This window comes from Sarcophilus harrisii, chromosome 1, assembly GCF_902635505.1.
Source record: "Sarcophilus harrisii chromosome 1, mSarHar1.11, whole genome shotgun sequence".
NCBI classification, from domain to species: domain Eukaryota; kingdom Metazoa; phylum Chordata; class Mammalia; order Dasyuromorphia; family Dasyuridae; genus Sarcophilus; species Sarcophilus harrisii.
The window spans coordinates 262,517,599-262,543,197 of NC_045426.1; the positions used below are offsets into that span (position 1 = coordinate 262,517,599).

General features: G+C 39.1%; 1 protein-coding gene across 1 annotated transcript in view; it reads left to right on the plus strand.

Annotated features, from left to right (window-relative positions):
• Positions 1-25,208, plus strand: part of LOC100933026 (lysosomal alpha-glucosidase) — a 68,571-nt gene extending 43,363 nt beyond the window's left edge. The window contains exons 9-21 of the mRNA XM_012542814.3: positions 3,328-3,459; positions 8,975-9,085; positions 9,759-9,872; positions 10,682-10,766; positions 10,930-11,047; positions 13,778-13,911; positions 14,427-14,578; positions 18,360-18,508; positions 18,785-18,926; positions 21,463-21,561; positions 22,358-22,522; positions 23,389-23,535; positions 24,318-25,208. Coding sequence (XP_012398268.2) covers positions 3,328-3,459; positions 8,975-9,085; positions 9,759-9,872; positions 10,682-10,766; positions 10,930-11,047; positions 13,778-13,911; positions 14,427-14,578; positions 18,360-18,508; positions 18,785-18,926; positions 21,463-21,561; positions 22,358-22,522; positions 23,389-23,535; positions 24,318-24,380 — 1,611 coding nt within the window. The 3' untranslated portion in view covers positions 24,381-25,208. The remainder of the gene's footprint in view (positions 1-3,327; positions 3,460-8,974; positions 9,086-9,758; positions 9,873-10,681; positions 10,767-10,929; positions 11,048-13,777; positions 13,912-14,426; positions 14,579-18,359; positions 18,509-18,784; positions 18,927-21,462; positions 21,562-22,357; positions 22,523-23,388; positions 23,536-24,317) is intronic.
• Positions 25,209-25,599: the final 391 nt, after the last annotated feature.

Below are 25,599 nucleotides of genomic sequence, written 5' to 3' on the forward strand. Positions count from 1 at the left end.
AGATATCCAAATGGAGATACCCAATAGGCAGCTAAAATATAGCACTAACATGGAAAGATATGTATGAATGATAAAAAGTGAAATTAGCACAACCAGGCAAACAACTAGAAAACAATTCAACAAAGCTAATTAACACATTAGGGGGAAAACTTTGAATGTTGCAAAATTGTAAGACCAAGTTTGGTCCCAAAGAAAAGGTATGAGAAGACATTACCTCAACTACTTTGTAGAAGTGGGTGTCCATAGGCGTGGAAATAGCATATAATATCAGAGTGGTTTGTTTTCTTTCCTAATGTGATGATTAGCTTTGTTGAATTTATTTTCTTCTTTTTAAAAAATTCATTGTTATAAAAGATAACTCTGTGAAAAGTCATAGTGAAAAGGAAAGGGATGAAATAGAGGCAGAAATATAGGTATTGCAAACTATTTTTAGAAAGAAATATAAGTTTGGATCTCTGGAGAAAAGTTGAGAGTAGAACTCTAAATTTTGAGATCATTTTAATTAAAATAGGGGAGATCGATGAAATCACCAAGAAAGAGACTAGAGAAAGGGGGAGGCTTACCCTTGAGAGGTATGAGTAATAGCTCCTGATCCTCCTTCCCTAAACTTAGAGTTAACTTGGATTTATTTATTTTATCAAGCCCACATAGTTCCAGCTAAAAGGTATAAGTAATTAACCCATTATTTATGAATGCTGCATGTTTTCCTATCTGAACTCAGAGCATTGTGTTCATTGTCAAATATGATTCTTCTTCCATTCCCATGATGCTGAAAAAAGTTATTCTTCTTTTTTTTCTCCCCAAATGTTATTGTCATTTCTCTCCAAAGTCTTGTCTTGATTTCTACTTGCCTTCATTGAACAGTGATTATTTCACTAAGACCTTTGCCCCTGTTCATAAATAAATAGTTGATAGATGCTATTCATCCTTAAGTTCACATCTAGTCCTGATGTCTTTTATTTTTGGTAATAACTGAAAGTTTCAATTAAACAAACATTAATAAAGCATATATTTTAAGTAATAATCAATCAATAAATATTTTTGAGCACCTCTTCTGCACCAAGCAATTGGGATTTTAAGGATACATTTAAACAGTCCATGCCTTCAAGGAGCTTATATTTTACTAGGGGGGGGGACAATATATTTATATGAAATATAAATATATGAATATATAAACATAAATATTTGTATGTATTGTATATTTATTATACATATATATAAGGTAAATAGAAGGGTATCACTAATAGCTAAAAGAACCTTCATGTAGAAGTTAGGCCTTGAACAGAATTTTGAAGGAAACAAGAAATGCTTAGAGGCTGAGGTGATGGGGGATTTCATTAGAAATATGGAAGTCAGTAGAAAGGTTCAAAGATGGAAGATTGTGTGTCATGTGTGAGGAGGAACAAGAAGGCCAATTTGACTGGATGAAAGAGTTCAGTAATGGAATATTGTATGATAAAATTGAAAAGTTATGTTGGAGGCCTGGTTGTAAGTGCCTTTCAAAGCCAAATACTAGGACTTATATTGACCCCAACTTATATTGACTCCTAGAAGCAATAAAGGATCATTAGAGTTGATTGAATATAGAAATGACATGGTCAGATTTATACTTTAGGAGTACCTTCATGATGGGTAGTTTGGAGACGAAAAAGCCTAAAATTGGGGAGATCTTTGCACTTGTTTTGGTGAGAGAAATAAGATGCTATTTATTAGGATCATGGCCCTGGGATAGAGAGAGAGAGAAGGGAAAATTAAAGATCTTTTGGAGGTAGAATTAACATAATTTAGCAATTGATTGGATGTAGATCAATAAAGGAGAGGGAACAAATAAAGATTACTCTGAAATTACAACCAGAGTGGCTAGTATTACTCAAAAGAAGCCAGGAAATGTGAAAGGAAAGTGATGTGATACTAGAGTTCATGTAGGAAATTAGGCCTGGATATATAGTTTTGAGAGTTATCTGCTTGGAAGGGATACAGCATAAGGGAGAGAGAAGAGAAAAGGGTCCAGGTCAGAGCCTTGGGTAAGTTTAATGGGTGAGAAATGGATATTGACCCAATAAAAGAAACTCATGAAGAAGGGAAAAAAGGATTTATTAAGGGTCTGGGGCATTGTGCTAAGTGCTTTACAAATATTATCTTATTTGCTTCTCACTGGGAAGTAGACACTGTGATTAGCCCCATTTTACATTTGAGGAATCTGAGGCAGACGGAAGTAAATGACTTTTCCTCCAGTCACACTGCTAGTGAATGTCTGAAGTTGAATTTAAACCTGACTCTTTCTCACCCCATGTCCAACACTCTTATCTATTGTACCACCTTTTTCATGGAGCCTTCCCTTATCCTTCTTATTGTTTATGCTCTTTCTCATCAAATTATCCCGTATTTACCTCTCTATGTATATGTCATATCCTTTCTCATAGAATATAAATCCCTTGAAGATAGGTAATAAGAGATCCAAGAAAGGGCAGGGTCATCTAGTCTAGTCAGTTAGTCTCCTTCATTGTACAGATGGGGAAACTGAGGCACGGAAAAGTGAAAGTTGCCCAGGTTGTTAAGAGCCACACCAGGATTCCAACTAAGGTTGCTGACTCCAGACCCAGGATATTGCTCTGTCTCTCTATTGTACTACATTGGCTCAAAACATCAGAGTGGCAAAGAGGTCAAGGAGCATATAGACTTATAAAAGATGCCTGGGGTTCAAATGCATACCAAGAGGATGATGAACAGAGGACGGGTATGGAGGTAGTGGACTCAAAAGTGTAAATGAAGGAATAAATTTAGCTAAGCAGGAGAAGGAAGAAAAGATGGCTAAGGACATTGGAAGGTTGAGAATAGTGAAAGAAAATTCATGTCATCCTAAAGAGTTAGAAGAAAACGCAAGGCCATCTATAGTCTAAACTCATCATTTTACAGATGAAGAAACTGAGGCAGGGGAAGGGCAAGTGAAGTGATTTAGCAGACAAGGTCAGACCCATTGTAAGCATCAGAGGTGGTGTTTGAATCCTGATCCTCTGACTCCAGAGAAGTTTTTGGTGTTTTTGTTTGATTGTGTCTAAAATCTCATGCATTGAAACACCAGTGGCCATTAACGGGCTGAAACCCAATTCTGACTGAAATGGAGACTCCTCTTTTCCCTTTGTCTGCCCTGGACTGGTTCATATCTCCGCCTAGGACCGCCCCCCCCCGTTCCTGGGAGGGGGACATGTCACTGTACTGCACCAGACTTAGTGCTGGTCGTTTTTCAGTTTGTCCAGTCCAAAGAGGGACCAAGAGGGGCAGGAATGGGTTTGTTTGCAGTCTACTAATGTGCCTTTTGTCTGGTAGGATGCTCAGTGGAATGACATTGACTACATGGAAGGATCTCGGGATTTCACCGTTGACCCAGAGCATTTTGGCACACTCCCCCAGCTGGTGATGGACCTTCACAAGCATGGACAATATTATGTCCCAATTGTGGTAAGCTGAGTTCCTGCCTGTGGAAGATTAGGGCTGTTCCCCTTTCAGGGAGTTCAGGGGACCGCTTTCAGAAGAAAAGATCAGGCTGCTCTCCCTTTGTAAGAAAAATAACCTGATGCTATTGGCACTTAGGGAAAAGCACATTCGTATCTACTCCTGGATAAAGCCCAAATCAGTTCCCTAACTGTGAGCTGGAGGAAATCATAGATCTTGGCACAGAATTGGCGATTAATAAATGGTTCCCAACTTTTTTTGTTCCATAAACTCTTCATTAAAAAAAAAATGTTAGAACTCTGAGGGTAATTTATTATATTACTCATAATGTTTTAGATTTATTCAGTAAGTGCTTAGAATAACTACAATGATAACTTTTAATTTCAAAAGCTCCAAATTAAAATTTATATTATGTAATTATAGAAAATAAAATTTAATTCTATCTTTAATTATGATAATTTATAGAAATATAAAACTCAAATTATAAAATAATATAAATATTTTATGTAGAACATTGTGCAGGGATCGAAAGAAGTCAAGTAAGACCTTATAACACTTACTGTTAACTGCAAGAATTTATTAAATGTCCTTATTTTATAACTTTTGTTGAATATAAATAACATTTTAATGAAAAATGTTGCAACTTATAAACTCAATTTTGATGTTGGACTTTTTTATTTGAACAAGAGTTTGCAGTGCTTGGCTCAAAAACAGGCAAACATAGTCTTAAATCTAGGTCCATATTGAATTTATTTATTTTGATTTAAAACTAAAATAAAGTGAAGATACTTGCAGGCACAAATATGTGATAGATAGCAAGAGAATTGTATAAATACTTACTGAGAGATGGAAGTTCATTTTTTAATATTAGCCACCAAAAAAACTGATAAAAACTCTTCTTTTATATAATATAATATGATCATTCTCTCTGGGAGCAGGTTTCTTGGGGAGGTTTCTGGAGGCAGCCTTAGTTTCAGTTCCGAGTAATAATCACCCCAAATACAGCTAGGAGTTAAATCCAGTCCTTTACTGTGTCCTTCAAAGTCTTGAGCTTCAGCTCCTAGCTCCCTCCGAATGTCTCCAGCCAGCAGAAAGGTGGAATATGGAATGAATCTGACTCCACCTCCAAGCTTATGGGCTTCCTCTCAGAATGCTCTGTGTCTGGCCCTGAGAGCTTCTTGCTTATATGCTCTACACTGAGTACACACCAATCATTATATCACTGGGAAACCATTATTTGTTGGATTAAATCCGTGCTAAACTAGATTTAACCATTGTCTCCTCAATTCCACTTAGTACCTTGTTTCAAGTTCTGGCCCATAACATCTCATAGGATCAGATCAATCATACTGAACCATGCTAAATTAGATAATTATTGTCTCTATCAATTCTAATGAGTTAACACTTTGTAAGGATTCCAACAAAAAATAAAGTGATGAGATCCTGAGTTACTAGGTAGAATTGGTAGACAGTCTGAAGTACTGGTAAAATTGCTCCCTAAGGCAGGCAGAGAAGGACACTGGTAGGGATCAGTTCAACCTTATGGTCACACCTTGCTTTGCAGATTTCTTCTACAAATCTGTCCATGGCTCATGCCATCTTTGCTAAGCCCTTTTAGAGTCAGTTCACCATGGTATGGTATCTTTCTCCTCCCCTATGCCTCATGGTGTCTTTCTCCTTCTTATAGCTAACTAGCTCCTCTATGGATCCTCTGTGGATTCAGCCTGCCACTTAATGGAATACTTGCATCTCAGGGAGCATTTCCTTTTTCCTGGTTAATTGTGAGTTCCACTGGGAAATTTGAGTTTTCCATCATTAATTATTAAAACCTCTTTCCTTGATAATTATATGCTCTCCCAACTTTATTTCATGTTTACATTTCCAATGTCTATTGTAGCTCTTCATTTTGCTGTCACCTTTTTTCCTAAATAAACCTATCTTTTGCCAAAGAGAATAGCCATTGTGAATTCTTCATATGACCGAAACCCAACATTTGGTGCCACACCTCAATATTTGGTGCAAATCGCTTGCCTCAATCTCATCATCAGGTGCTTGAAACTCAGTCTCATTATTATGTATTGAACCTCAAACACATCAAATAACTAGTTACAAAGTGAAATATTTATTTTTCTTCTGGCTAAGTGCTATGTTAGTGCTATGTTAAATGAACTAAAGTTCAATTGCATAAATTGTTTTATTTTTAAACAATGTTGGTAGATAAATTAGCCTTTGTAAGTTATAGATCTGACCTGACCTTCATCTTTTTAAAAAAAAAAACCACTGCCAAAAGAGCTATACTCTTTTTTTTTTTTTTAAATAGCCTTTTATTTACAGGATATATACATGGGTAACTCCACAGCATTAACAATTGCCAAACCTCTTGTTCCAATTTTTCACCTCTTACCCCCCCCCCTCCCCTAAATGGCAGGATGACCAGTAGATGTTAAATATATTAAAATATAACTTAGATACACAATAAGTATACATGACCAAAACATTATTTTGAAGAGCTATACTCTTATGGAAAATCTACTACCAGATTTTTGGCCAGTGTTGATCAGTTCATTTGAAAGTTCACCAGAAAGACTAGCAAAATAATGGAGAATAATTTTAAATTGGAAAGCAATCTTAATATTACAATGAAAGGCTATATAAGGTTGTTTCTGCAGAATATTTGTGATGGTCCATGATGTTTTCGAAATGACTTGTAATATATATGCAAGTAATTATTTCTTTGCTGAGAATTTTTCTTCAAGAATACAAATGGTCACAAGGTATTGGTTGAAAAGGGTCAGGAGAGCAATTCCTAGTTTGGGAGGTCCAAGAAACATGTGAGAAAATCACAATGGCATTCTCTTTGTCAAAAGAGACTAAAAGTCACAAGAAAAAGGGACATGCTTTTGGAAGAGGCTGATTTTTATAGCTTAGAGGGAGATAAAGGTGAGATCTAGGAAGTAATAAGGATGTGTACTGAGATGTTGAGACTGTCCCAAAGATAGTCTGGGAAACCTGAGTTTCCCATCAAGGTTGAACATTGAAAAAGCTAGATGAGCTCCATCTTTTCATCATTCTATGCTCAATGAGACAGTCTGGGAAGTTCCCACAAGGTTGTTTTAGCTGTCTTTAAAAATGCTAACTAGACAGTCTGGGAGGTTGACCTGACCACAATTTTCCAAGAATAAGTTAGTTCATGATTAAGAAGTATGATTTATACAACTGATGAGGTTTTACAAACATCTGATCCTTTGTTAGGAATCAGTTTGCACTCAAATGTTAAATCTTTGTGATAGTTTGAAAACAGTTTGATGACAAATTGAGAAAAAAGCAAAAACTTGTTGCCCTTAGTCCCAAGTGCTCAAAATATAACCATTGTATGAACACCAAAATAATTGTGCACGTGATGAGGATGATTTCAAATTATTGAAGAATCAAACTTATGATGTTTCAAACATGTACATGTTTGTTGGCTCAGAGAAAAAATATATTCATAACAGAATTGGGCAATTATTTACTGCTTAAGGCACAACTAAAGAATTTTTAACACAAACATCATTAACATTGTCTGAATGCATTGGGAACTACTAAATGGAAACCACCAGGCTACTTGACTAAAGAGATCTGAGAGACCATTTTGTCCAACAACCTCATTTTACAGAAGAGGAAAACTGAGGCTCAGGGAGGATAAGGCCACAAGGGTAGTATCATAGAAATGATTAGTAATCAGATCTCTTGACTCCAGAATCAGTTCACTTTCTGTAGTAGTATGATACCTTCCCAAAGCAACAATGACTGTCTAAATGCCATAAGGAAATTTCTCTTATGATAGGAAGCTTTAGCTGACCTTCAGAGAACTCAGTCACCCACAAGCAGAATTAATCATCCTCCCTCCCACTTTCCCAAAAGGAATCTAAGTAGCTTTGTCTTTGCTTTCTGGGGAGCATAGCAAGTCTATGGCTTTGTCACTAATTAGATCTTTCACTTCTTGGTAAGAGGAAACACAGACTTGTCAAAGGTCTTTTCTACCTCTTGAATGTATGGTTCTTTTCAAGCCTTTGCTTGTCTAATTCGAAATCCTTCAATTATAAATAAATAAAATTCCCTTAAGATAGGGTCACTCCTAGGATTTGAATTTTTAGGATGTAACCAGCTTCTTTTTATGAGTTTGCCCAAGGGAAACACAACACATTCCTTGCTTTTCCATTTCCCCTGTGATCACCAATTTCAAAGCTCCACCCTTCCGGCTCCTTTGGGTGGTTTAGGGATTTCCCCAGCATGCTACTTTTCAAAAGGAAAACACTCAATATTCTTCTTGCACAACTGGAGTTCCAGCCAAGCCTTAAATGACTTGTCTAACCAGAAGCAAACACCAAAGGGGGAGCCAGGAACCGGTCAAGCAGTTTGCTCTCATGACCCCAGTGTTCACTGGATTCATGGGCTGAAAACTCATATGTGATTTATTTAAAGTAGGTCATTTCTAGATTAGAATTCTCTTTTGTTTCAATCTCTTTGGGCAACCAGGCAACTTTTCTATTTCTATTACAGGCTCCACCATAAGCCTCAAACATAGAGATATTTTCACAGATACTTAAGTAATTGCATTCTTTTGTAAAAATAAGTTTGTATTGATATCTTTTCCCCTTCCCCCAGATTCTATACCTCTTCTCAGAAGGCCATACCTTTAAAAAAAAAAAAAAAAAAAAGGAAGAATAGTAACAAGAAAACAAAAAAATTTCAGTAAGACATCAGTCTTTGTGTTTGGGGTTCAATCATGTGAATGGACTTTGTCTATGGTAAATGGTAGGTTTATATAGGAAAAGAAGTTACAGGCAAGATGAAGAGATGCAATACACATCAGAAATGGTAAAAATGAAATAAATTTGGGAGAACAATAGGTTACCAAGGAAAGGGGTTTTAACAATTAACAATGGAAAATACAAGTTTCCTAGTGGAACTCACAATTAACCAGGAGAAAGGAAATACTTCATGAGGTGGGAGTAGATTCATGGAGGAATTTAGCATCTTAAAAAACTTAGTTAGCTATAAGAAGGAGAAAGACACCGTGAGACATAAATGATACCATGAGACAGAACCCATAACGGCTTATCCAAAAGGGATTTAGCAAAGATGGTGTGAGCCATGGACTGATTTATAGGGGAAATTTGACCTTGGGGTTTGACATAACTGGACATAGCAAGGGGCGGCTACCCACTACCTCTACAGAGGATGGGACTATAACGTTAAACCGATTCCCAAGAGTACCCTTTCCTACTTGCCTCAGGGAGGCTCTTTCTGTCAACTTCACTTAATAACCCAGGACCTCTACAAGACTAAACAATACATTGAAACAATACAGACATCATATACAAGGGTCTCCACTTAATTCATTCTTCTAAATCAGGGAAGCTGTGTTCTTCTCACAATAAGGAGAGTTAGCCAATGGATTTCCAGGTTGATTATAAGAGCCAAGATTTCTGCCAGATTGCCCCAAATTGTAACTGTTACTTCCCAAATGTCTTTCCAGGATCCTGCCATCAGCAGCAGTCAGCCTACTGGCACTTACGCACCTTATGATGAAGGTTTGAAAAGAGGGATCTTCATTAACAACACCAATGGACAGCCATTGATTGGACAGGTGAGAGAAAAGCTTCATTTGATAGGTATAGAACATTAATAACACTCAGGAGATGGGCTAGCCCCAGACTGATGGGAAACATCTGGGGTATTCTGGGCATGATTAGGGAAATTCGTGATTCCAGAGGGATTACTCTGTAATCTTTAGACTCATTGATCTCTCTCTCTCTCATATATATAATTGGCTAAAGTGTTGGAGATAAAACCTAGCTGCCTTAGATATCAGAATTTCACTATAAATCTTGACTGGTTTGATGTTATTTTCCCCAAAAATAATAGCAGCTAATTTAACTTCCATCCTTCTTCCCCTTTCTGCTTCTGGCACACACAATTTGATGGAATAAGATTTTCTAAAGGTGCCCAAAGCTCTGCAGGACCAAAAGAATATGCCCTAGCACAAGGGTCTTTTCAATCTTGTGTCTTGGACATTATGATAACGTCTACAGAACGCTTCTCAGAACAATGTTTTTGAATGCGTAACATAAAATAAAAAGGAGTGTAAAGGGAACCAATATAATAAAATACAGTTCTCAAAATGTTTTTAAAAAACAAGTTGCTAGGCTCCATTTTGAGTACCTCTGCCCTGGGGAGAGAAGGGAAGTGGGTTAAAGGGTAGAGGACTGTGGGTATTTGGGAGAAGATATTTACTCTTGGTTTCATGGGCTGTATGGTAGGTGTGGCCCGGCCTCACTGCATTCCCTGACTTCTCCAACCCAGAGACACATCAGTGGTGGCTAGAGAACCTGAATGTATTCCACGCCCAAGTTCCCTTTGATGGACTCTGGATTGTAAGTTTCTTCTCCTTGCATAGGGCAGGGATTCCAGCCTCTTCCTCACACCATCCAGGCCCTGGTAGGCTATGAATGCTTCAGCACTGGTAAATAATAGCTCTTCTGCCAGTGGAAGGGCATATTTCAAATAATTTGGAACATTTATATCATTTCTATTGGCCTTTACTTGTCTAATTTGAAATCCTTCATCCAAAAATAAATGAATGAAATTTCCTCATGACAGCCACTCTGTGGCTACTGGTCTCTAGAATGTAACCCATTTTTATAGCTTTCGACCTTATACCTCTATGTCCCTTACTGAGTTTTATTACCCCAAAGGAACAAAGGAACCCCAAAGGTCAAAGTCAGGGGCAGCTAGATGGTAAGTAGATAGGGCACTGACCCTAAAATCAGGAGGACCTGAGTTCAAATCTGGCCTCAGACACTTAACACTTCCTAACTCCATGATCCTGGGCAAGTCATTTAATCCCAATTGCCTCATGCCCCTCCCAAAAGATATAATAGAGGATCACTTGGAGAGAGAAACTAACCATGGAACTAAAACTGGGTTGCAAGAATGCACCTGGGGGCTAAGCTCTGAGCATACAGCATAAGGTACCATGCTATATAGACTCTGCTATCAGAATTTTCTGGCTAACACCATTGGAACACAAAGTCTTACAAAAACGAATGTTGAAAACTATTTTTATAGATATTTTAAAAAATAAAATACTATTGAATTTTTTTTAAGTGAATGTTTAAGTCCTGTCTAGGTAGGCTTGAGGTATCCTTTCCCATGAGTCCACAGTGTCTATCTCTGTATCTAGGACATGAATGAACCATCTAACTTCCAGGATGGTTCAGTGGATGGTTGCACTTCTGAAGAATTGGATAACCCACCCTACAAACCCGGTAAGGATGAGATGGGACGAAGGAATGTCTCTGACTCATGAATTTACACTTAGCAGCTGGGTTCCTCTGTTTTCTCTCTCAGACCCTTTCCAATGCAGTGCCCTTGATTAGGTGAGAAGTCTCTTGCTTGTAAACAATTTTTATTTTTCTGTTTCTCTGGCAGCGGTGCTGGGAGGATCTTTATTTGCCAAGACAATCTGTGCCTCTGCAAAGCAAAGGCTCTCCTCCCACTATAACCTTCATAACTTGTATGGGCTGATGGAAGCTAAAGCTACTGCCAGGTGAGATTATGCAATGGTGTTTGGATGATGAGATATGATGGTACAACTGGTTGAAATCTGTCCTTTCACATCGCTGATAGTAAGTAATATAAACTGGAAACAAGTATTGTGGAGAGAGAGGGGGTGTGTGGGAACTTTGGAGTCTTGGTACTTTTTTTTTTTGTTTGTCTGTTTTTGGTTTTTTGTGATGATGGTGGTAGTGAGTGGTAGTGGTGGCAGAGGGGTGTTATGACTGGCAATGGAGACTAGAAAAACATTATTATGAACACTACTGATAAGGTCTTGGGAATAGCTTAATCTTATAGTCCCACGCTCTGTGCAGGTCATGGGTAGCCCCACCTTGCTGTGTCCGGCCAGAAATGTCAAATATGTCAAACTCTGAAGGGCACATTTCCCCTGTAAATCTGTCCCTGGATCATGCCATCTTTGCTGAATCCCTTTTGGGGCAATCCGCCTCAGCACTCTGCTTCATGGTGCCTCTCTCCTTGCCCCTTCCCCATGCCTCCTGGTCTCTTTCCTCTCATTCCCCCATTCTGCCTCCTGGTGCCTTTCTCCTTCTTTTAGCTAACTCTTTTAGGTTGCTGAATTCCTCTATGGATTTAGCCTGACAGTTACAGGTATATTCTCGCTTCTTGAAGTATACCCTTTCTCCTGATTAATTGTGAGTTGCACCAGAGAGCTTGTCTAAATGCCCTTTCTTTGCTAATTATATGTTTCCCAAGTCTATTTCATATTTACTATTCCTGGTGTCCATTGAATCTCTTCACTTTGTCTGTAACTTCCTCTAAATAAACTATCTTTTGCCAAAGAGAATGACTATTGTAAATTCTTCACATGATTGAACCCCAACATTTGGTGCCTACATCAATCTCAGTATCAAACACCTCATTTGGGACTAGGAATTGCTACCCTGAATATATCACTATTACTTCCCCCTTTTTATTCCCCCTTACATTTGGGATTAGCATCATCACTATTTCCTTATCATTTTCATCATCGTCAATATTAAATGATATTGTCTAACTCTTTTTTTGATAATGAGGGGAGGACTCCAAAGAGGAAACTATAGTGGTCTCTGCCCTCCATAAAAATGTACAAGTGGAAAGATCTTGAGAGGCCATCTAGTTCTTAAATCTTTTACTGTTTTGTGTAACCCCTTTAAAATGGATGAATAAAAAATCATTTATTAAGCATTTGCTATTTGCCCAAGCTTTAGGGATACAAATACAAAAGTGAAACAAGCCTTTCTTTTTTTTCTCAGAGAGCTTAAAATCTAATGAAAGAGGCAAGACATAGGAGAGTAGTAGCTCCCAAAATGAAGTAGTATTTGTAAAGTGCTTGGCTAACCTTAAAGCACTATGTAAATGCTAACTATTATTATCATGATTATTAGGGAAAGGTATTTTGGTTTGGAAGTCTTAGAGATTCGAGGTGAAATAATAAGAATGCCATTGAAATCCCCTTTACAGCAATAATGGTGTTGATTCTGTTCTAGTTCTTTGAGAAGAGGTAGCAAGAGCAGGGGAAGTTAGAAGGTGGCTGGAATGAACAAGTTTGGTCCCATGGAGTTCAAAGCTGCATGGATTAGCTGTCCCAAGGCATGGTCTCTGGAGATCTGGTTTGTAAGGTAGAGAAAACCTTAGTAGGAAAGTATCTTAAGTGCCACTGGCCCCTGGGACCTTAGACACCATCGAATACAATCCCTTCATTTAACAGATGAGGAAACTGAGAGGTTAAGTGACTTGCCAGGCTCACCCAGCTTGCAAGTATTTAAGGTAGGATTTGAATCCAGGGCTACCTGATTGCAAGTCCAGTGCCCTCTCTACTACAGTTTTTTTCATCTCTTTATTTTAAACCCTGAACTGGAAATCTGGGAGATTTCTCCTATTGGCCAGACAGTATTTTTCCACATGTAGGTTACCATAGCTAAAGTCCCCAAAGGACTTTTAATAACAGTGATCCTATAACATTATCCTTGTTCTCTTAGGCAATAGTCTACTTGTTCTCACCTTCTCTTGAGCAATCCTAGGGTCACTTACAGAGATTATAATTATACTATAGACAGATTCTATCATGGTGTTTCTCCTAACAATTGGCTCAGAGTCTCCATCCCTATCTTCTACATAGTCTTCCCCACATATCTAAAAGAGTTCTTTTCTGATCTAACCAATGTAGGCTACTTTTACTGATAAATCTAAAATCTTGCAAAATTACTAATACATGTGCCATTTCCACATTAATCATCTCATTTCTTGTATTTATCCAAATACTTGTTTTAAGAAACACGACCTATGTGCCTTGGAAGGAGAGGGATGTTCACAGGGAATAAAACTACAGTGTCTTCCTAAAAGACTACATCATTCTCTAGAATTCTTTTCATTTTTTGCAAGCTTTTCCCAATCCCCACCATCAATCTTAATGTAATGTCTCCTTTACGAGATTATGTCTAATTTATCTCTCTCTATTTTGCTCACATAATTGTTTTTACATATCTCCCCCATTAGATTATAAGTTTTGGAGGGCATAGACTGATTTTGCCTTTCTTTCTACTTCTTCAGTGCCTGGCAGAGAAAGTGCTTGTTGACTTGGCTCATCTTTATGACTGAGGGACTGAATAGTGTGGCAGGGTTTGGGTTTAGTAACAGGTTGATACCTCCTGTTATTCTCCTGTCCTTGAAATTTCTGAGTCCATTGGCTTGTGGTCTCTGGCCTTTTTTTTTTGTCTTTCAGTGCCCTGATTGCTATCCGTGGGAAGCGCCCATTTGTCATTTCCCGATCCACCTTTCCCAGTCAGGGCCGCTACTCTGGGCACTGGCTGGGAGACAACAGGAGTGAATGGAAGGATATGTACTGGTCAATACCAGGTAAAACTCGATCGAGAGTCTATCCAGCCAATCTCAGAGCTCTTGAACTTCAGGCCTCTTCCAGCCCTGACATTCTATGTTCTACAAAACATTCCTCAGAATGACCAAGTTTCTAAGGCTGTGAGCTGCTCTTGGAAATCACCTTGATTTTCTCCTTTTTCTATAATCCAAGCAGCTGTTTCTTTGTGACTCATACATGCCAAGGGCTTCTCATCCATATTTACCTGCTGCTCTTGAGAAGAAGGGAAGGTAGCTTTGTATTCTGTTTTACTGAACAAAAAAAAATGAGACCCAGAAAAAAAGTGATAATGAGCTCTAAATCATACAGATACCATAAACCATGACAGTATGGTATCATACAGTCATACCAAGACAGAGGTGGGATTCAAACCTTGCATTTTCTGAAGCCCAAACAGTTAAGTCCTTCTTTTTTTTCCCTCTTGCCACTCAAGCCTTACACAAATACTAGTTTTGTTTTCATTAGTCTTGATTGTGAGTTCTCTCTCCATTTCCAGGTTTGCTAAACTTCAATCTCTTTGGGATTCCTTTGGTTGGAGCTGATATCTGTGGATTTTCAGGATCTACTACTGAAGAATTATGTACTCGATGGATGCAGCTTGGAGCCTTTTATCCTTTTGCCCGAAACCACAATGCCAAAGATGTACAGGTGACTCCTGTCAGGCTTGACAAATAGCATTTCAAGAGGAATGTTTAACTGACTCTAATACTTCACATGCTCTCAATCAATCAACAATCAAAAAGTATTTATTGGACCACTACTAATCAATCAGTCAGCATTTATTAAGTGCCTACTGTGTGCTAAGTACTGGGTATACAGAGATAAAAAAACAAAAATTGTCCCTCCCCTCAAGGAATTTGTAGTTCATCCAAAGAAGATAATGGGCACATATTTAGGTACAGACAAGATATAAACAAAAAGGTATAGTGTTATTTTTGAGGGGAGAAAGATATATGTAAGATATAATTAAAGTAAATACAAGATGATTTGAAAGGCAATCAAGAATATTAGAAGGAGGCTCTTGAAAAGACTTTTGAGGAAAATTGAAGGAAACAATGTATTTTAAAAAGAAGGAGGAGGAGAAAGTGTAAGAGTATATTCCTGGCATGGAGGACATCCGTGAAACAGAGATATGAGATGTAATGCCATATTTGGGGAAGAGCAAGGAACCCATTTTCACAGATGTGGGAAGGGGAGTAAAATGACAAAGTTTGGAAGGCATATTAAAACCAGGTTATGAAAGACTTAAAAAGATAAATAGTGGAGATAATATTTGTTACTAGATGCAATAGGGAGCCATGGGAATTTATTGAATTTATATGTATGAATTTATGGCAGCTGTGAGGAGGGTAGACTATAAGTGATTAGAAGGATAATGGCATCTTTGATGAAAACAAAAGAATTTGAAAGAAGAGATGGATTTGGTGGGGAAAGATAATAGATTCAAATTTGGATATGTTGAGTTTGAAATGTCTATGGGACATCTCATTTGAAATGTCCAGTGAGTATTGGTACAGACCTGGAGTTAAGGAGAGAGAATAAGTTTGGAAATATAGATCTGAAGTCATTAGCATAAAGATGGTGCTTAAACCCATGTGAGCATCAAGAAAGTTTGTAGTGGAAGAAGAGGGCCCAAGAGGGTAAATCTCTAGTTAGGGTGTTTATGGTGGATGATAAACCAACAAAGGAGGCTTAGAAAGAGCACTTAGACAGATAGGAGGGCAGTCAAGAGATGAAGAAAGGAAAGAGTATACAGGAGAAGCATGTGGCCATCAGGGTCAAATCTTGCAGATGTCAAGAAAGATAAGCATTGGAAAAAAATGAACATATTTGGCAATTAAAAACTCTTGGTGAAGGTGGAAATGCATTTAATTGATGAGGTAATAAGTCAGATTGTCAGGGGTTTAAGAGAGAAAGGACAGGAAATGAGGTCAATGAACACAGATAGTTTTATCAAAGGGTTTGGCTGAGAAGGTAAAAAAGAATGAAAGATGATTTAGCTTGAGAGATTGATAGACTTATTAAGGGATTTGTTTTTAAGGGAGAAGGAAGACAGGTATATTTTTAGGCAGTAGGGAATGAAGGAACAGAAAGGAAGATTGAAAATTAGGAAGAAAGGGAAGATGATAATAGGGTACTATGCTGGAGAAGACAGGAGGGGAAAGAATCAAAGCTACATATTGAGCTTTAAGAAAGGGTCATTTCATTAGTGACTAGAGACTGGTAGGTTTGCTGGGGGAATACAAAGAAATTTAAATTGTAGTCATTGGAAGTTTCAGATTATTTGAGACAGTGCATAGAAGAAATAGAAAAAAAAATCAAAATTTTTTTGTTGTATTGTCATTTTTCAGTCTTGTCCAATTCTTTGTGACCTCAGTTGGAGTTTTCTTGACAGAGATATTGGAGTGGTTTGCCATTTCTTTCTCCAGCTCATTTTACAGATGAGGAACTATAGCAACGAAGGTAATAACAGGATTAGGATTTGAATTCAGCTCCTCTGACTCCAGATCTAGGACTTTTGTCAGGTGATCGAGGTAGGAGGAGGGATGGTTTTCTTTTTATTCTTTTTCTTTTTTGGCGAGGCAGTTGGGGTTAAGTGATTTGCTCAGGATCACACAGCTAGTAAGTATTAAGTATCTAAGGCTGAATTTAAACTCAGGTTCTCTCGACTCTAGGACCAGTGCTCTTTCCACTGCGCCACCTAGCTGCTGCTAAGGATGGTATTTTTCAAGACTGATTGATGGGGAAACTGAAGCAAGAAGGGCCTTGCTGGTATAACCTAAACCAGAGAAAAGAAATTAAATAAACATTTATTAGGCACCTACTATATTTACTAAGCACCAAAAAAAGAAATGAAACAAACATTAAGCACCTACTACACTTTGGGCTTTATACATATTACTTCATATGATCTCACAACAACACAGGAAGATTGGTGCTATTATTATCCGTATTTTACAGTTGAGAAAACTAAGACAGACAGAGGTTAAATAAGTTATTCAGCTAATAAATATCTATCTTCCGGGCTTCAGGCCCAGCTCGCTATTCATCACCTCGCTCCCTCTAAGCAGAACGACAACAAAAAAGCCAGTGAGACTGAATTAGAACTAGACCTCAGACTTTTCTCCTTTGAATTTTTGAGCCCCTTGACCTTCTTAATTGAGGCCAGAATTGCTCCTGTGTTTTCTGGTTTCTGTGCTCATGAGAGACCTGATGGGGATGTGTGTGCCATTCCCCGAGTGGCCGTTGGGTGCCCAGTCCTATAGGAGGCACCTTAGAGTAGAAATAGAAGAACTGGAAGGCCCTGGAGCCCTGGATGGAAATATATGGGAGAACCCAGGAACCAAGAGGTTCTCGATACCGAGAGGTGTTCAAGCGAATACCAGGACTAGTATAATCCCAGTAGGCGGAAGAGGTACAATTTAGGGACGCCAAGAAGGTTTCCCAACAGTTCTTACCCATACCGCCTGGTGGGTGCCTGAAAACTTGTCTGTTACCGATTCATTCCTTTAAATGGAAGCTCCTGGAAAAGGGATACATTCAGTCTTATTAGTCATTCCTTAGCAAGTTTTTAAATCTTTTCCTTATATCATTTCTGATTTATTGAAGGGCAAAGATGGGGGGGGGGGGAGACATAATACCTGAAAGGTAAAGGGAGTAGTTTGGGAGGCGCTAACTTTTGCTTTCACATTGTGGCTAGTTTGGATCTTGTGCAATGGATAGGTGCATGGGGGAAGTGATGTCAAGGAAGGTTCAGAGTGGACCTCAGGGGGGACTTAATGAGGAAGTAAGTCTTGAACTGAACTTTGAATAGACAGCAGAGAGTGGGAAATGGAGCATGAAGGCAGGAAGACCCGGTTTCAAAGCCTTCCTCAGTCACTTACTAAATTTTGCTGGGCTTTAGTTTCCTTTTTTGCAAGGTGAAAATTTGGCTCGAAGGTTCTTTCCAAATTGAATTTACTCCCATGGTTTTATGGCATGCCTATTCCCTACTCCTACTCGGGGACACTGAAAGTCAAGGGCAAGTCTCTTGGCTGCGGGCCATAGCTCCTGCCCCATCCGGTGCCTCCTTGTGTTACCATATGGCCCGATGGAGAGGAGTGGGGCTAAGAGAAGGGCAGGGATAAGGGGAGAGAAATGTCGGAGCCCTTTGCATTCTCTCTAGTGAGACCAGAGCTGCCCCCGGAGCTCCTGGTGTCTTTGCCTTTTTCAGCATCATCCAGGACATGGATGACCTTCCCTGAGTGTCTGCCGTGGGCCCAGGGAGATAGAGACATGGGGGTGCCCATCTGTCCTGGCAAGTCGGCCGGCTAGAGCAGAGCAAAGAGTTCATGGCGCGGACCGGGAAGCAATGGTTGGGCTGAGACCCCAGGTGTCACTGTCTGTTTCTGGGGGGGCCGGTCCTGCTGACTTGCTTCTGCCTCCACAGGCCCAGGATCCCACGGTATTCAGCCCTCCGGCACGGACAGTCATGAAGGGAGCCCTCATGACCCGATACGCCCTTCTGCCCTACCTCTACACCCTCTTCCACCATGCCCACCGCCGGGGCGACACCGTGGCCCGGCCCCTGCTCTTCGAGTGAGCACAACAGTGGGCCCCGGGGTCTCGGGGACCTAAGGGACAGGGTCGGGAGGGGAAGGACCCTGCTTTTGTGCGCCTGGAGGTAGTGTGGGGGAGGACAGCGGGGCAGCTGAAGTGTGGAGATTCTCCCTCTGAGGCTGTACATCCTGAGAGTGCATGTCGGGCATAAGACATCGAGGTGGGTGAGCACATATGTACATATATGCCAATCTAAGTAGGACGTATTCCTATAAGGGGATAATATGGCCTCTGGGGGCCCAACTTCTCCTTCAGATTCCCCCGAGACACAAACACCTATGCCCTGGACCGGCAGTTCTTATGGGGACGGAGTCTCCTGGTGACCCCTGTCTTGGAGTCAGGTGTAGATGCAGTGACTGGCTACTTCCCCAGCGGGCTCTGGTATGACTACTATTCGGTAGGTAGCAGGGTTGGATGGTCCTGGCTGAAATGGAAAGACTTGGCCGGGGATAGGGATTGAAATCTGGCCGGCCAGACTGATGTGGAAATAGAATTTCTTCCATACGCCTTTGGCAGGACTCCTGTGCTAAGGGCCCAGAGTACTCAAAGACCTCTTTCTCCTCAGACACCCATCAGGAAGAATCGTGGACTTAGGAATAAGAGGATAAAACACAAGTTTAGTATCTCTTTCCATAATAATCTCACTTGCTCTCTGCCGTAATGTTTAAGAGCCTCAAAAATAAATGTTTCATAATTATTACAGGATGGCAGATGGACTCACATACAGTGCTCTTTTCTGTCACTTTATAATCTGAGTTTATTAAGCCATCCCTGTAGAGACTGATTATTTCCTCCTAAGATACTGTGCCTTAAATTTGTTATCCATTCATTCATTTGCCTCAATTTGAGTAACTTTTTTCAGACAAGGAAAACTGAGAGCATAGAGTTAAAGGAATGTTATTTATTCATTTGTGGGTTGTTGTTTTTTTTATAAAGTATACTTCCTATTAAACTAATAGTAAATACTCAGCTTTTCACATCATTTAAAAAATAATAATAGCTTTTTATTTTTTCAAAATACATGCAATACTCTTGCAAAACCTTGTGTTCCAAATTTTTCTCCCTCCCTCTCCACCTACCTCCTCCCTTAGACAGCAAATAATCCAGTATAGGTTAAGCATGTTTTCATGTAATTTTTAATGGATATTGACTATCACAAGACATAATAAGTACATGTAAACAATTTGCAATGGTGTGGTACTTTTCTAAACTTTGTTTTTAGCTAGTATTCCTTGTTTTGCTTTTATTAATATTAGTAATAACTAACATTTATATGGAAAATTAAAATTCACAGTGCTTTATATAGATTATTTCACTTGATCTTATAACAATAATATGTTAGGTGTTATTATGTCTCCATTTTATAGACTTGGAAATTGAGGGTAAAAGATTAAGTTATTTGGTCAAGGCCATGCAACTAGGAAATATCTGAGGTAGGATTCAAATTCAAGTCTTGCAAGGTCCAAGTATAATGTTCTATCCCCTCTCTTGCCCAGCTCTCTTTTTAAGAAAAGGACTTTCCTCACTTATATGTTGGTTACTGAACAACTTCAACAAAGATGAATTAAGGGCCTATCATGTAGATCACTGTGCTAAGCCATGGGGGGGGGGGGGATGAGAAAGGTTAAATAAAACACAGTCCTTGCTTACAGTATGGTAGGGAAATACAATGTATAGGTAAATAACTGTGTTGCAAAATAATACAACTTATGAAAAGGTGCTCTAAATTACTATTGATCAGAGAAATGCAAATTAAGACAACTCTGAGATACCACTACACACCTGTCAGCTTGGTTAGAATGACAGGGAAAGATAATGATGAATGTTGGAGGGGATGTGGGAAAACTGGGACACTGATGCATTGTTGGTGGAGTTGTGAACTGATCCAGAACAATTTGGAACTAGGCCCAAAGGGCTATCAAACTGTGCATACCCTTTGATCCAGCAGTGTTTCTACTGGGGCTTATACCCCAAAGAGATACTAAAGAAAGGAAAGGGACCGACATGTGCAAGAATGTTTGTGGCAGCCCTTTTAGTAATGGCCAGAAACTGGAAAATGAATAGATGCCTATCAAGTGTTCACATATATTACAGGACTACATGAGAAAGATACAAACCAAGTGCAATTCTTAGGTCCTAGGAGACAAGGAGAATTATTTCTTACTGGAAAGATTAGGGAGGAAATAGCATTTGATCTGTTATTTACAGGACAGGTAGGCCTTCAGTAAAAGAAGTGAGTTGGAAGTAAGGAGGAAAGGCATTCCAAGCATAAATAATGACATTGGCAAAAGCACAGAGATGGGGAAATTCTGGCTATGAATTGGAGACAGCTAGTAGTATCAGTAACTAGTGTAGCTCAAATGAGGGAAGTCATGAAATAAGACTGGAAAGATAGATTTGCAATGGGCCTTGCCAGGCTAAGGAATTTTTATTTTTACTTGACAGATAATAGGGAACCATTGAAGTGTATGGAGCATAGGAGTAACATGATTGTGATAATGAACTAAAAAAAGATTAATCAGGCAGCTGTTTGAAGGATGAGTTGGATGGAGGAGCATGCAGAACCAAAACAGAACGGTTTCTAAACAGTTATAAAGTGGTTTCCTCATGAAACCACATACACAGATTCTGCTTTCCAAACATATATTTGTGGTCACAAGTGAGAAACAGAAAGACCAATAGGGATAAGAGGGGAGAGAATAGAGGAAAGACAAGAAAGAAAGAGGAAAAAACTCCTCCAAGAGGTACCTTTTGAGAAAATTCAATTCTTTGCCTAGGGACATACAGCTAGTAAATGTTAAGTGTCTGTGGTGAGATTTGAACTTAAGTTCTAACTTCAGAGCCAGTGCTCTACCTACTGTGCTGTCCACCTACTGTGCTCAAACTCCCAATTCTTAGGCCTCAAAGAACTATTTCTCCCTGTATCCACTCAGGGCTCACCTCTGCAAAGCCAAGGAGAAGAAGTGAAGCTGGCAGCTCCTCTTAACCATATAAATGTACACATTCGTGAAGGTGCTGTCCTCCCCACCCAGGTAGGATTCTGGTAAATTGGAGAGACCCCAAGATTTTCTTCCCTGACTCCCTACCCTACTCATCCACAGTGGCTGGGAATCTGTGAGATAGATGTTCCCTAATCATGAATCCTAGAATTGACAGTAACTCAACAATTCATTGTATCCAGTCTCTTGCTTTGAGTGGTCCTGGTCATTTGAAAATAGCTATTCCATTAAAATAATTTGAGGGGATTCCATGACTTCCACTGGTAATTTTATAATGTCTCTTACAGCCAACAAGTTCTTCCTTATTTCTAGTTTGTATCATTTGTGATTTAAATACATTTCTTCTATTCTGTATTCTGTCAGAGTCCTTTGTGGCATATGAAAGAAATTTAGAGGTTATCAAGTCCAGAGATGTCAAACATTTGGGACATAACACTTCCAAGTGTTGCCCAAATCAGATTAAAATGTAATCAGAAAATATTGAACAAAAATAAAGATTCAATGAAACATAAATATTACATTTGAAAACTAAATTAATTATGTGGTCTGTAGAGATCCTTGTGGACAACTTAAGGGGCTCCATTTCTATTTGAATTTAACACCACTGATTTAGTCTACACCCTTCATTTTATGGATGAGGATCATGAAGGTCAGGAAGGTTAAGTTACTCACCTAACATCTAGTAAATGGCAGAGCCATGTTTATCAGCCTCCTACATTCTCAGGTCCTGTATGAGCAGTCTTTCCTTAATGCTCATCCATGTCCTGAGAACTAGGACAGTCAGCACATGTCCACTAGGTTGATTTTTATTTCTCTTTATCAATCTCAGAAACCAGACATCACCAGCTGGATGAGCAGTGGAAATCCTTTGCTTCTGGTAGCTGCTCTGTCCCAGGAGGGCATAGCCTGGGGGGACCTTTTCTGGGATGATGGGGAGAGCCTGGACACCTTTGAAAGAGGCAACTATTCCTATGTGGTATTTAACGTCTCACAGGTATAGTCAAATAAAATCACTTTTAAAGTACCTTTTAATCACTTTTAAAGTACTATGTAGCTGGCAGAAGATAGTTCTTTTGTTAAAAGTGCTTATTTTTTAGAACAAGAGACAAGTCTATTGTTATACATAACTTGGACAATAAGAATTTGGAGAAGAGAGAGGAAAAAGAAAGAGAAAGGAGGTTTTATCAAGCAAGTGTGACTTGAATCAATAATAAACATTTATTAAGTGCCTATGATATACCAGTTATTGTAAAAATAGAAAGATAAAAAGGAAATTCTTCTTCAAGGATCTCACATTCTATATGAGAAAAAATATATGTGTGTGTTTGCTTCTAAAATAAATACATATTAAGTCAAATTTTAAAATATAAGGTAATTCAGGAAGAACCAAGGCACCTGCCCTGCATAATCATCAAAGGCCTCATGAAAGCCTTTTTGAGATGGTATTTATGTTCATCATGCTAAAAGTCTGTGCAACCTTGGCAAGCCTGGGGAGCACAAAAAGAGGCATGCAGACCTGGGGGTCAGGAATTCTCACATGGTCTGAAACATACTGTAAATATACTTGTGTAACTCTTTTAGTTGCTTAGTGTAAAATATAAAAAGTATATATATATATATATATATATATATATTTTTTTTTTTTTTTTTAAAGCTTCAAACAAAGGTTCTAACCTCAGAGGCCAATATCTTGGGACACTCAGGAGTCATCATCTCTATGGGAAGCTATGTCAAACTAGGGCAGGGAAAGGGACAAAACAGAGAAGGCCGTGCCCTCTAACATGGGGGAGAGAGAACGTGGACTCTACCTTCCGCTCATAAGTATGGTTTTTTCAATGTTCAGCTATTTCTCATTCACAGAATATTTTCACATCCACGGTCCTTCACTGCAATTTGGAAGCTATTTATATCACAGTGGATGGACTGACAGTCTATGGAGTACAGAAACAACCTCAGGTGGTCACTGTTAATGGCCAAGAAATCCCCTTCTCCTACCTAGAGAACCAGGTAAAATCTATTTCTTGTCTCATCCCCAATTTCTTTCTCTTTTAAACCTGTCAGTTCTCCTCCCTAACTCCCACAACGCCTGTAACCCTTGTACCCTTCCCTGCCTTTATCCTGCTTTGATCTTAGGCATACATATTCCCAAATGACCTGGAGGAGTCCTTAGGTCTGCTTTTTGATCACCTAACAAACTTTCTGGGCCACAACAACTATTACATGATCTGGAAGCTTCTTCTCCAATGGGCTGCTTTTTTTCCCTTCAAGATCAGTTATCTTTCTGCTTAGGGAATTGGGCCATATATCTGGTCTTCAAACTTAGGGCTGTAAAGAGCGTTGATTCACTCATTCGATATGTATTTATTATCTACTCTGTGCAAAGTGCTGGGGATATAGAAACAAAAATTGTATTCTGTATAGAATAGAATTTTTATTAGATTTTAAGCTAAAGGCCTGTGAAGGCCTGTTTGTGTCTTTCTTTGTTTCCCTGTCACTCCACTGTCAGTTCTGGCACATTTTAAGTACTTAATAAATGTTTCTTAACTTGACACAAAAATGAAATAGTCACTGCCTTCAGAAACTGGCATATATTGGAAGAAATAATGTTTATACATGTGATACGAAACGTGTGCAAAGTACATCTTCCCAACATTTTTTCTGGCTGTCCTTGTGATGCTCTCCTTCCCTGAATCCTGTGTTGTATCGGTCATACCTGGACATGGGGATAGGGAATGGCCAAAAAGGGATTCTTACTAAGAATCACTAAAATGAACTCTCCTGTCCCACAGGTTCTCAGCATGAGTGGCCTTAATCTGAACCTCAGCCAGTCCTTCTCCATACAGTGGATTTGAGATCCCAGAATTTGTGCCTAGGCCTGGGGAAGACTTCCAGCCCTTGCTTACTGCATCCCAAAGTGCAAATGGACGTGTATCTGTGTGTGTTTGTATGAGTGTAACAAAAGAGCCTAAAATGGAGACGCATGGTGTCATTGACGCATCATATTGTGCAGCTGCTGGAAGGTCTCCCTGTCTGTAGCAGCTCAGGAATAATCCACCCTTTCCAAACCAGACAGCAGACACTGCCCTAATCACCATTAAAGGCTTTAAAGTCCCCAAGACCCCTCCTTTCCCCATGACCCAAAACTGTGATTGTCAGATTACACACTTGGATGGGTTCTCTAGAGGACACCAGACAGGGTTTTCCCTTTCAAACTTGTTTGCACTTTACCCATAGACATAGAATACCTCCCTCCAACAATTGGGGAGTATATGCTATTCATTTGACCTCAGAAATGCTGGCCTTTCCTGCTGCTGAGATTTGATGAAAAGACAGTATTTCATGTAAGAAAAGAATCTGATCCTAGTGATTCTTGACTTTGTTCTACAGACTATTCCCAGGTAGTGCCTGTATATATATACTCTATGGAAGAAGATACCCAGATAGCCCTTAGTGGTTAGTGGGTAGGCTTGTCATTGTTATGGGGGGCTTATCATTGTCAGATTAACTGTGAAAGTCTGTGCAACCTTGGAAAGCCTGGGGGGCACAAAGAGAAGCATGCAGATCTGGGGATCAGGAATTCTCACATGGTCTGAAATACACTGTAAATATACTTGTGTAATTCTTTTGGTTGCTTAGTGTAAAAAAAAAATTTAATAAAGCCCACGATGGAATATTCACATCTCAGGTACTTAAGGTCTTTTTTCTTTGGGTTCAGGTGCTCTTCATTGGTGATGGGGGTTGTAGTTATGCTAAGTGACTCCTGAAGATTCTTTATTTGATAAAGTCCCTTCCCCCACTTCCCTATTAGGACACCAGCCTGAGAACTTTTTTTCAAAGAAGACCAAAGGTTTTAGCATTCAGAGCTAGAAGGGGCTTTAGAAATTATCTAGCTCAGGGTTTTTTCTTTAATTTATTTTTAACACTTAAAATTTTTTATTTCTAAATTTTATCCCTCACTTCTATCCCTCTCTCATCCATTGTAAAGGTAAAATATGTGATATCAATTATGTATATAAAATCATGCAAAATATATTTCCATATTAGCGATGTTGCCAAAAAAAAGGCAGGAAA